We start from the raw sequence: 12,132 nt of genomic DNA, 5'->3' as shown, positions 1-12,132 counted from the left end.
GGTTTAGTCACAAATCTAAAAAACAGCACCATACAGGCTGCTGTGAAGAAGCCAGATCCAGTACACCCCTGTAGGCTGTGAATACACTTGAAGGGGCTGTTTTGGGAATAAGAAGGTGTCTTTTTTCTCACAGACCCAATCTGGAGGAGAACAGAAGCAAGTGAATTAAACAGTAAGTGCAGGTCCCAGATTAAAGGCTATGTATAAACACAGGATGGGATCCCAGGAGCTGGCCCATACATGCCACTAGGCATGTATGCAACAGCCTCTAGAAGACATTCAGAGGAAGGCTTGGATTTTGAAAGATCAGTTCGTACAGTGGCATCCCACCCTGTCAATCTGAGCTCAAATTCACAGGTGGAGCCAGAGAATGGTGCCATTTCATAACAAGGCCAGAGGCACCAGCATCTGCTTTCATACCACGCTGGGAAGAAAGCAGAGCCTTTCAGGTGCTTCTCGTGAATGTGAACTGTATCAGGATGGGTCTTTCATACGCAAATAAGCCTTTCATACTCAAATAGCCTTTCATACTCAAATAATTCCTGTCTTTCTGTCATCAGAGGTGACCCAAGACCTTTGGCAGTTAAATCTCTTTCCAATGAAACTCACAGATCCCTCCAAGCAGTTCTGGCTTTATCCCAACACCATTTTGAAACCCTTCAGGGATTATATGAGTAATTAGATAAATAATAACAAAGCCATGTCCGGACGTGAGAGTGACTCTGCGAGCAAAGCCCTGCTTTTTCAGTGCACTAGGCTTCACAGCAGTTGTTCACCCTCAGGGCTGCCAAAAGAGGAACGCAATGCACCTTATCTGCAAAAGTAAAGGAAAAGAAAATGCAAACAACTTCGGTTTTTCCTTGATGACAATAAAACTGACTGTTCTCAGTGATATAATCATCCCTCCAGACACAGCCTAGAAAGCTCATCTCAATTTCACTCATCTGCCCGCTTCTGGTTGTAAATACCCTTGGTGTGCAGTATTCAGAGCAGTGCCCGTTGTACCAGAATTTGCAGAATTTGTTGCTGATAAAGAACATCATTAGGACCAGGAGAGATGCACAGGGAATCAGAGTCATCTGCCTCAAAACAGATCCCTAGCAGTCAGACATGTAAATCTGTATAAGTCTCCTGAGGCTCCCTTTGTAGTCAAGGGAAACAAATAAACTTCTTCAGTGACTGACTCATTTCACACTAAAATAGGTGCATAAGAAAAGTCAGATGACCCGTTCTCTGGAAGTATCAGTGCTTCTCCACTAACAGGGGAGACTAGCTGATTTATACACCTACCTTTTTAATATCTAAATTTAGGTGGGAAATGTTTCTTTCCTTGCTGCTGTAGAATCTGCTAGTCCTCAGCTAATTGGGATAAAGATAAAATCTGCGCATCCTTTAAATCCCATTTTGACAGCTCAGTAGAAGACAAAGTCTGGTGTTCACAGTATATCTGGCTATTTTTGTACACGTGAAAGTGCAGATGTGAGCACTCAAAAACTGATTGAACCAATGTGGACTCAAGTTCTAAACCAATGAGTTGGTGCAGGAAAGAAAATGCCTTTCACGGCCCATTACCATTACCTGAGAGACAAATAAGAGACTTATATATGTAAAAGTAGGATATATAAGGATATATAAGAATATATCCTTTTTAACACTTCCTTCCAGTGTCACACCACCTAAGGGGTCAGTATCATTTTGCCTATGTATCTCAAAAGATGTAATGGGATGGGCTGAGTGTTGGCAGGTGGCAGAGCCTGTTTCGCTGGCTCAGAGGAACTGAAATGGTCCCTGCTGTGGTCATTTGGGTGGGATCTGTCTCATCTGACATTAGTTGTCTGAAAGTCTGGATGAGCTCCCTCTCTAGTGTGTGGAGAGAAATAGGCACTGCCAGAGGACACTGACACCCATTTAATGCTCACCCACTATCGATAGGTACTGGACAGAGACCTGGGTGTCTGAGGCAAAGAGCGGGTGACCAGAGCCTATGGGGTGATGGGGAAGGGCTCTTCTGTGGGGCAAGACCTACCCAGGGAGCAGAAATGGGGACTTCTCACCCCTGCTGGAGATCTGGAGCTGTAAAACAAAAGGCTTCTCAACAACAGGGAGAAAAAAAGAAGAAAAAAAAAAGGCAAAAAAAAGCAGCAAGCTGTTTCAAACAGAGCTGTCCAGGGAGATTTTGCTACAGAGCAACTCCGTTTGACCCACTCTATTTTTCTTGCCAGCATTATCCACTGCATTGTCTTTGAGCACCAGTTTCATAGATAGGAAATATCTATGACCTTTGTTAATCAGAGCTAAACATGAAAATAATATCCTTTGGCACTAATTCTCATTCAGACTGAGTTTAAGAGTATTTTCATGTCTCTTTCTTATTACACAGAGATTTCCTTCAGTGATGAAACTAATTGTTTTTTTATTCCAGTAATGTTCCCATTCCCTTCCTTAAGCTGCAGTTGTTATCAGCTGCCATTCTCTACACCCCATGTCCTCTTCCCTTGTTTATTTGTTTCCCTACTGGGGCTTCACTGGGTCTGAATTAATATTGCTTTAGGACTATTACATGACTCACAAAAGTCAAGTTTAGTAACATTCATTAACCTTAATAACCAAAGAGTAATTCATGCTCTTGACACTTAAGCAGAGTCAGAAAATAAGTATAATTTTGCACTTACTAAATTCCTTTTTCTCACCTTGTACATACTTCACTGGTTTACTGCACTACCTGAGCTATGCTATTTAGTGATTATGTGTCTAGTTTAGGAAAGGTGTACCTGTTAGTCAGACTCCTTCCCATACCGACTTAGTCTTAAGAAGACATCATCCACCCAGCCCTGGCCAGCAGCAAGCCTGAGTGCCTGCTGAATACGCAGCCCCTCTCACATGCCCTTGTACAGTGATGTTTCCTCCAAGCTTCCCTGACTTGCTCTAGTCATCTCGCTATAGCTACTGTGTTCAAATGTGCTCCAAGAGAGGATCAGTATCTCCTTACATAAAGTCACATAAAAAGGAAATATACAGCCTAATGCCATGCCTTGTAGTTGGGGCTGAGTGGAAAGTGGGGGAATGGCAGGGGAGGCACATTAGACCCAAGGGGCTGCAGGAGTCTGCGTACAGTGTTTACAGTACATGGCTAACACTTTAGACACTACATATGATGATGCACAGACAAGATTTGGCAACAGAGTCCTGGGATCAGCTCTTTGGTCTCAGGTGACTGAATCACTGTTCTGCTCTACTTCTCTGCCAGAAAACACACACAGTTCTCAGCCTGTTTGTAGGGTTTTGGATTCCTGTGGGGAGGAGGAGTGGGAAGCATAATATTTCATTTAAGATTTTGCATTGTATTAAATACTCAATATTAATTAAGCCAATCATTCTGTTAAGCTCTGTTCAGGGTGCCTTTACCTTTCATGGATCTTCACACCTTCTATGGATCTTCAACAAGTTTCTAGAAACATCAGAAAGGAGACTGCAGGTTGCTGCAGGGATTTGTGGTTTGGGGAGAACCTGTGACCATGCAAATGCTGTAGGCACTATGGTTTGTCTGGTTAAAATATCAGGTTAGGATAAGCTGAGTGTATTCCTCAAAATCTGCATGTGTGACTTGGGTACAATTGCATAATTTCATTCCAGAAATGGAGGTGAAATGCCTAGGAAGAACTTGGAGCGATGCCCTTTTTCAACCACAACACCTCCCTCCACTGTGCTCAGATACTAGAGGGGCTGGCAGATGTCAATCTATGTATGAGGGCAAACAGCAAGATTTTAAGCATACACATAGCAGCTAGGCTCTAAATATTTCTGCATTTTGAGTTTGTTTGACAGCACTAGAACATGATTTCTTTAGTCCTGCATGAATGATTACCCAAAGGTACACAAGCTGGAGAGGTAAAAAATCAGTATGCAAACAAGGAGTTCACCCCTAGTTTGTTCATTCTTATCTTGAGCAGATTAATAAGTAATCTCATATCTCAGCAGGAATAGGGAGGCACTATTGGCTAATTTCATCCACGTGCTTTGGTATCACAGCATATAAATAAGCATGGATTTACAGGTCCAACATCAGGCTCTTCTGACACTTGACTTCTCTTCCTCAGCCCACCAGGGAGCTCCTGGGAATGACCACTATTTTCTTGCTGATCTGCATCTCATGCCTTCTTCTCTTTGCCACCTGGAGAAGCGTATCACAAAAAGAGAAGCAGCCTCCTGGTCCCATCACACTCCCCATTGTTGGAAACGTATTCCAGCTGAACCTGTGGAACTTGCCTGAAAGCTTGAAGAAGGTAAGAAACTATGTCCTTCTTTCCTATGTTGTCTCCATTGCATATAAAACAAAGTCCGGTCCAGACTGTCTCAGCTTAATTCACGAGCTTAATTTGCATTGACCAAATGTCAGACTCAAACAGAAACAAAATGTTTCCCAGAAATACATGCTTCTGAAGTCTATATATTGCAATAATCTATATATCAAAGTCTATATCTAAGTCTATATATTGCAAATCTAAGTCTATATATTTGCAATAATCATACTAATGATGACTCCTGTGCTGACCTCACGGCAGTACTGCAATTTGCAGTGGATTTGCAATCAAGGCACTGATGCTATTGCAGTATTCACTGTACTCCTCCTGTGCCAAACTCCTCACCATGCTGGCAACACGGCCTGGCCCTTTTTTGGGGAGGACCCTGCTCCGTTTTGCTGCCTCTGCTCCCTAGCAGATAGGTAGGATCTCCCGGGAGCAGAAGTAGTGAGTTAAGGGGTTGAAACAAGAAAGTTGGGAGGTGAATTGTGCTGTCCGTTCCCTCCCCTGGCTGATGTCACCCATCTGTCAAACAAAACCTGTGTGTTGCAAAGCCTGGGAGGGGATAGGTGGAGGGATTTCAGCTGGAGTGCCTGTTCCTTAGGGGATTGTGAGGGGATGGTGGCAGATGGATGGGAAGGGCGGGTGTCCCTGGGTTCTTCAAAGCAAAATTGTGGTGATAGCTGACATCACCATGTGTATCGTCAGATACACACATACCCATATGAGCTCCTTTTTGCTTTGGTGCTTGTGAACGTTGAGAATCATGACCACCCATAGGCATTCTGCTTTGTTTCAGAGCACTAGGTGGTTCAGTTTCCCACCATAAAAAACCTGGGACTATATCTAGTTTGCTCTTAAAAAGTGAGCATGAGACTAAGTGTTACAGGTCAGACCAAGTAGCCCAAGAATCTTTCTGCAATTGTAGCCAAAAGCAGATGCCTGGGAAAGAGTACATGATTAGTGTAAGGATGCAGTGACTCTCTGCTGATATATTCGCCCAATTTCCAGAGATCTGTGGCCCAGGAGATTTTAGAGACAACTGTGGTATGTTTGTGCTCAAAAACCCTTTAGGCACTTGCTTCCATAAGTGTATATAATTGCTTTTTGAGCCCATGTAAACTGTTATCCACTGTGGCTGTAGAAAGGCATTCCAAACTGTTTAGCCAGCCCTATGAAGAACTATTTTCTTTTCTGGGATTTGGACTTGACACCTCAACATTTCCATTCATATCCCCTATTTCTTGTACAAATCCCTCTTCCCCTGGCTGTAATTGCAAGTTGAAAGATCTCTGCACTGCTGCTAATCAATGCCATGTCTCAGTGATGCTGGGACAATGGCATATCACCCCTCAGACCCCTTCGCTACAAATTTCTTTTCACATGATTAACATTCAGACATGTTGTTCTTTGTGTTCTTCTTTTCTACAGCTCAGCAAGAAGTATGGTCCTGTCTTCACAATATATTTAGGCCCACAAAAGGTTGTGGTGCTGTATGGCTATGATATTGTGAAAGAAGCTCTGATTGATCAGGCAGATGACTTCAGCGGAAGAGGCAATCTACCACTGCTTAAAAAACTCTTCCAAGGCACAGGTACATCCCTGGTAATGTTAGCATAAAAAGCTGATGCTTTCAGTGCTTCAGGAGCACAGCTGAGAGGGCAGTGGAGGACGGAATGGTGGATTTCATTTACTACTTTCATGCATACAAATTAGCAGTAAAAGACTAAAAGCCCAACTCATTACTTGGACCGTTGAGTAAATTGGACCCCTGGAGAACTGTTTAAGGTCCCAGGTTGGCTTCACTGAGTGCCTTTCTGTTTTCAGCATGCTTCAAATTATGGCTAAAATTTTGTTCATTAAATGTACCTCTAAGATCTGATGTTCATTCTCCCATTTCTGAAAATATTGACAATATACATACAGCTAAGGAACCAGCAAAAGGAAAGTCCACAGCACAACAAAGACAAGATAATATAGGCTGTCCCAGTAAGGGCCACATTCAAGATTAGGCTCTGAGCTTATTCATCAGGGCAGTTCCCAGTATGGCATTTATCTGGATAAATAGTACCTATTCCATGGTACTATAGTACAGTATCAATGGTATTGTCAATAATGATACGCTGTGTGAAGATGCATAGCAGAACATTTGAGCAGTTATGTCAGTGCAAAGGCCATGTGCTTGTGGCCAAGATCAATTCAGCACCAGTGTTACCTTCTTATTTACATCCTAATGTAGTTTTTCTTATTCTGGGAATAAACTCAGTTTTACTCAAAGTTATGTGACAGATGGATCAGATTTGTCACCTCCAGAATTGCAGAGAAGTTAGATTTTTGGGCATATAGCAATTGCAGTATAACTCCACAGAGAGGTGTCTTTGCATGTTGAGTACTTACTGTGTAGCTCCCATTCAGGGAAAAAAAAATCTACTTCCTCATGGAGGTCTATTTTTCCTTCCTGTGTCAGGCATTGTGACCAGCAATGGGGAGACCTGGAAGCAGCTCCGACGATTTGCACTCACCACCCTGCGGGATTTTGGGATGGGGAGGAAGACCATCGAGAAGCGAATCCAGGAGGAAGCTCATTTTCTGGTGGAGAGGATCAGGAACACACATGGTAGGACATAGACTTTGTGCCTGCTGGGACACCCTGCATCTCTGCAATGAGACAATGAGGGGTGTAGGGCCGCTTCACCAAATCTATGACCCAAGAAGTGGGCATGTGGCTGCTGTTTCTGCTACCTGCTCCAATAGGCAAAGTTATCACTGCTGGGAGTGGGTCAGTCAAAGGCACTGTGACAGTATGGAGGGATAAATGTAGGAGATTGATGTTGGAAAGCATCCTTTAACGTGTTCTGCTTGAAGAACAAGACAGGAAGTGGCAAAGGGAATGGCTTGGCCCCAAAGCCGAGGATTTGGTGGAGTTCAGCCATGGAGACAGGGCTGGGCACTGCCAGGTAACCAAGCAACATGCACCTCCTTGCTTTGTCTCCTGCAGCTCTAAGTAAATGGATCCTGAAGAAGTGGGTGACCAGAGAACTCATTTACAGATATTTGGGTTTGGATCCAGTCCATCTGAATGCTAGACAATACCTCCTAGTATTGGCGGGGGCGTGCAATGGGAACAGGGGCTATAAGCTGCTTTTGAGGGCAGGGCATAAGGTAACCCCCTTGGTTTCAACCTATAAATGCGTTTTCTGGTAGTATATAAGACAATGTTACTTCTAAGTATTTCACCTGAGAGTGGCACAGTACCAGCCTGGACCACAGGCTTCCTTTCCACAGCCAGCCTTCAATGCGTGCTTATTCTGCAAGGAGGAAAAAGCAGGTGGATCTAAAAGGATGCTGAAGCATCACTGTTTCCCTTGAGCCACTAGAAAATTCAGTCTGGCTTCACAGATAAACAGTCCTGCTACAAATCAGAGAAAACACTCTCACCTGCAGTGCTCTTACCCTTTCACTAGCACAGTAATACTGTATTTCCTATGCCCTACTGCAAGCCTCCATCTCTGGCTCACCTTGTTACGGTATCTTTTACTGTGTACTAAAAGGCTTTGCAAGCAAGATATATACAACTGAAAAGTATAAAGCCGTTATTTACTCTTAATGCAAATAATAAATAGCCAGGACTAGTTATCTACTAGGCTTAGCATTAATATACTCACCACCTCTGATGAAACATCTACTGAGTCTTCAATGGCCAGGGAGTCATCAGTCAGGCAGAGAAGGGTTGATGCCATTGCTCCTTGGAATAGGCTGATCCTCAGTGCTGCCCAGTTGCCATTTTCTGACTCCTTGTTTTTCTTTTAGGATTTTATATCTTTTCGTGTTGTTGTTGCTCCTCTTGAAACCTTGAGATGCAGCCTATCACTGCCTGCAATTATACCTTTCCTCTCTTTCTTGGGTCTAATCTAACTTTTTTCTCACACTGTAGTTCTCTTCTTAGAAGCTTATGCAACTGTGCCATCAAAACTAGACTTTGATCACAGGCATTGGAACCCCTAGGAGAGGGTTATACAACTGAGGTTACGCTAATAGAGTTCATAAACAGGGTGCAATAACCTAAAGACATGGCTCAGGCAAAGTCCTTATGGTTTCATTGGGTTTTGGTGGGAATCTTTAGGCCATTTCCAATAAACAGTCTATAAGGCAGACAGGCATGTGTCAGCTGAAGAGGAACCAAACCACTCAGACCAGTGTTCTGCTGAGAACAGTACAAAAGAGATACTTAAACCATTCAAACAGGGAAATTAGTTCACTTCAAGTAGAGAAGAATAAATTGGATAAGCCCTTCACCATCCTTTCAAAGGACTGCAAAACTCCGGGTCTCAAAAGGATGCAAAACTTCCCTGTAGTCTCAGAGGAGGGGATGATGCCTGAAATACTGAAAGCAAGATACCGTTGGGGTTTTTTTTGTTGTTGCAGAGCAACCCTTCAACCCTGGCAACTTCTTAGCCCACGCTGTTTCCAACATCATCTGCTCCATCATCTTTGGGGATCGGTTTGACTATGAGGACAAGAAATTTCGAACTTTAATTGAGTTGATAAATGAAAACAACAAGCTCCAGAACTCTATACAAACACAGGTGTGTACAGTTTTATTTAATGAATAAATTTGTTAATGATTACAATATTTTATTAATGAATATTTATTCATGTTATTAATTTTTAATTGGAGTGGATTTTCCTAAATTTGCAGAATTTTTTTGAAAGCCAAAAAGGCAGTTAAATAACCAATTCCTGCTGCTTTTTCTTACCTTATGGAATTGCCATTGTATGTCTAAAGAAGGATATAATTGCAAAAGTCACTCAGATAAAGTCTATCCCTGAATATAGTGAAACCAGAAAGTAAAAGGCATTAAAATCCAGTTGAATAATAAAGACCTACTGTTCCAAAACAGTTTAACTGCCCCACTTTCATAGTTACAGTTAGGGGAACATTTTATTGTATCCACATTAATTAGAATGTGCTCTTCCATCATTTTATTTTTACAGCTATACAATTTCTTCCCAGCTGTCATGGATTTTTTACCTGGGCCTCATAAAAAACTTATAAAAAATACTGAAAAAGTTGATCAATTTACTTTAGAAATCATAGCGGAACACCAGAAAACCCTGGATCCCACTTGTCCTCGAGATTTTATTGATGCTTTTCTTAACAAAATGGAACAGGTAATGTAAGAGCAAGAGATTTATTGGATTATAAGAAAACCACTGCTTGAATCCCAGCTTATTTTCAGTTGTGGCAGGGCACTGGGCTTTTGCAAATACAGAGGGGAACTTGCTTTTCTTGGCACATCAACTTCATTCTATCCTGTCCATTTTCTTATCAAGGATTTTTAAGCACAGAATTAACAGCACTAGCCAAAGTTAGGAAAGCTGAAGACCAACCTGGTTGATGTAATTCAATACTCCTCCCATATTAAAAAAGGTTCATAAGATTATTTAGTAAAAGTACCTTAAATGCTGGTGTTCTGGAGACTGAGTGTCTTATCTTTGAAAGGACATTCGATGTGTTTAAAAACATACATTATGGGTACAGGACTTTCCTTTTTAAACAAACTGCCTAGCTCTGTCATTCAAAACATTCTGCCAAATCTTCCTCCAGGAGAAAGGGAATGGTCACTCAGAATTCACCGTTGAGACCTTGAGCAGAACCACGCTCGACTTGTTCTTTGCAGGAACAGGGACCACCAGCACCACACTGAGACATGGAATTCTGATTCTCCAGAAATACCCAGAGATAGTAGGTAATAGAAAAGGAAATAAATAATTGAAAACTTTTTAATAGGTCATGGGATCAATTTGGACAATTCCTGTCACTACCACATGTGGCAATGGTCCCCCAACTAAGGAAACATGTATTTGTGTGTGAAAATGTGTATTAGTCTTAGTTCTATTCGCAGAAAAGAGATACTATTCCTGGTGCGCTAAAAGCAAGTTTTGCTGTAAATATGGGGAGAGGTTTAGGCAAACAGATGGGGGACTTGTGCATTCAACACTTAACTTATTTCCTAACAGAGAAAATTCAAAAGGAGATTGACTGTGTGATTGGCCAAGACCGAAGCCCCTGCATGGCAGATCGGAGCCAGATGCCCTACACAGATGCTGTGGTCCATGAAATCCAGAGATTCATTGATTTCATTCCACTTAATGTCCCACATACTGTGATCAAAGACACCAAGTTGAGAGACTATTTTATCCCCAAGGTCTGTTCCACTCTGTCTGAGAAAGGTCATAATCTCTTGAAAACAATGATGTGTTCTAGTCATTGTATTTTATTTTATTTTCAAAAACACTGAAATGTGATATAGAGTTGGAATAATTTTGTTTGGAAGGGGATTCTGGAAGTTATTGAGTCCCTTGTATTTGAAGACAAAAAGACTTTTCATCTTCTACGTGAAGAGGGAGATAGAGCTTTCTTTTTTTTTTTTTTGTAAATGTAAGCAAAGTTCTAATTTATTTGGAAGAAATATTAAATACTCTAATCGGACTCACCATTAAAATTCATTAAAAAAAATGTTTTCCATACCAATGGCACACATTTTTATTCATTAAATGCTCATTTTAAACTGGTTAAATTATGACTACCCTTCTATTCAGCTCTGGGAACTTCTCAGTGCTACTTTGCTTTAGCATGTCTCCATTTTAACTTTCTTCTCCTCTTTTTGTTAATTCAGGACACTATGATATTCCCTACGCTGACTTCCATCCTACATGATAGCAAGGAATTTCCAAATCCAGAAAAATTTGACCCAGGACATTTCCTGAATGCAAATGGTTCCTTTAAAAAGAGTGACTACTTCATGCCATTTTCTGCAGGTAAGACCTCCTTCTATTTCAGATCCTAGACTATCCTCTCCTAGAACCTCTTTGAAGATTTTGGCTCCATCACCATGGTCTGTACAGTGAAGTCTGGTGATCTGCTAGAGTCACTTCTGGGTAGCTCTAACCCCTGTACTAGAGTTTCAGTTGACTTCCTTTTTTAGCAATCACAAAAGCTCCTCCAATGCATTCTACAAAAAGAGATGTATGAAGTGGGACTCAGCCATGCAACTTCTCTCTCTCCAAACTTAGCATCAAACAGCAGCAGAACATGAGAAACTGAAGCCTTCAAACTGCCTTTGCCCACTGAGCACTCTCATTGTTCTAGACACTTAGCCCCTAGTTTAATTCATTTGCTTCCCCAAAATGCTGCAGTGCTGTCTGTCCATTCTGAGATGTCTGAACTTTCATGGAACAGTGGTTAAAATAAGTTACCAGCAAAATACTCCACTGTCACCTCACTTTTTATTATTTTTTGCTTGCAGGAAAACGCATCTGTGCAGGAGAAGGTCTGGCCCGGATGGAGCTATTCATATTTTTAACAGCCATCCTGCAGAACTTTACCTTGAAACCTGTTGTGGATCACAAGGACATTGACATTTCCCCATTAGTCAGCACTCTGGCAAACATTCCCCGACCTTATGAGGTCGCTTTTCTTCCACGTTAGCCAAGTGAAGACAGTTGCCAGTTCCCAAACTCATGAAAGCTCCGGTTGAATGACAGTAATTTCCTGATCATTTGCTAGATACTTTATGGAGAGAAACATGCTCAGAAAAGAAAAGTGTATGGTGCTTTTATAATCACCACAGCCAGCTCTAAACAAGAGACAGTGTAGGCAAGTGCATAGGGAAGGAGACAGCTCCCTGTGCAAAATTATACAGGCTCTCCTCTGCACCTACCTCACCTAGCTCAGGTTCCTATCTGGCTCCTGACGTCCCGACATGTCAGGGTGTGTGGACTAGTGCTCTGAGAGCCCTGCTGCTGCTGTCCCTATGGCTTGATCCTC

General features: G+C 42.0%; 1 protein-coding gene across 1 annotated transcript; it reads left to right on the top strand.

Annotated features, from left to right (window-relative positions):
• Positions 1-4,095: 4,095 nt before the first annotated feature.
• Positions 4,096-11,932, top strand: LOC103897626 (cytochrome P450 2H1). Its single transcript, XM_009277717.2, has 9 exons — positions 4,096-4,283; positions 5,733-5,895; positions 6,769-6,918; positions 8,727-8,887; positions 9,297-9,473; positions 9,910-10,051; positions 10,323-10,510; positions 10,982-11,123; positions 11,612-11,932. The coding sequence occupies exons 1-9, from the start codon at positions 4,119-4,121 to the stop codon at positions 11,791-11,793; spliced, it is 1,470 nt and encodes a 489-aa protein (XP_009275992.1). The 5' UTR covers positions 4,096-4,118; the 3' UTR covers positions 11,794-11,932.
• Positions 11,933-12,132: the final 200 nt, after the last annotated feature.

This window comes from Aptenodytes forsteri, unplaced genomic scaffold, assembly GCF_000699145.1.
Source record: "Aptenodytes forsteri isolate BGI_AS27 unplaced genomic scaffold, ASM69914v1 Scaffold15, whole genome shotgun sequence".
Classification (NCBI taxonomy): domain Eukaryota; kingdom Metazoa; phylum Chordata; class Aves; order Sphenisciformes; family Spheniscidae; genus Aptenodytes; species Aptenodytes forsteri.
Note: the sequence above shows the minus strand (reverse complement) of the source record. Positions and strands in the feature narration are given on the sequence as shown.

Excerpts from the sequence above, each read along its gene's own strand:
- LOC103897626 (XM_009277717.2), top strand. The coding sequence starts at position 4,119 with ATGACCACTATTTTCTTGCTGATCTGCATCTCATGCCTTCTTCTCTTT. Across the intron at positions 4,284-5,732 it reads TGCCTGAAAGCTTGAAGAAG|CTCAGCAAGAAGTATGGTCC; the intron begins GTAAGAAACTAT and ends TCTTTTCTACAG. Across the intron at positions 5,896-6,768 it reads AAAACTCTTCCAAGGCACAG|GCATTGTGACCAGCAATGGG; the intron begins GTACATCCCTGG and ends TTCCTGTGTCAG.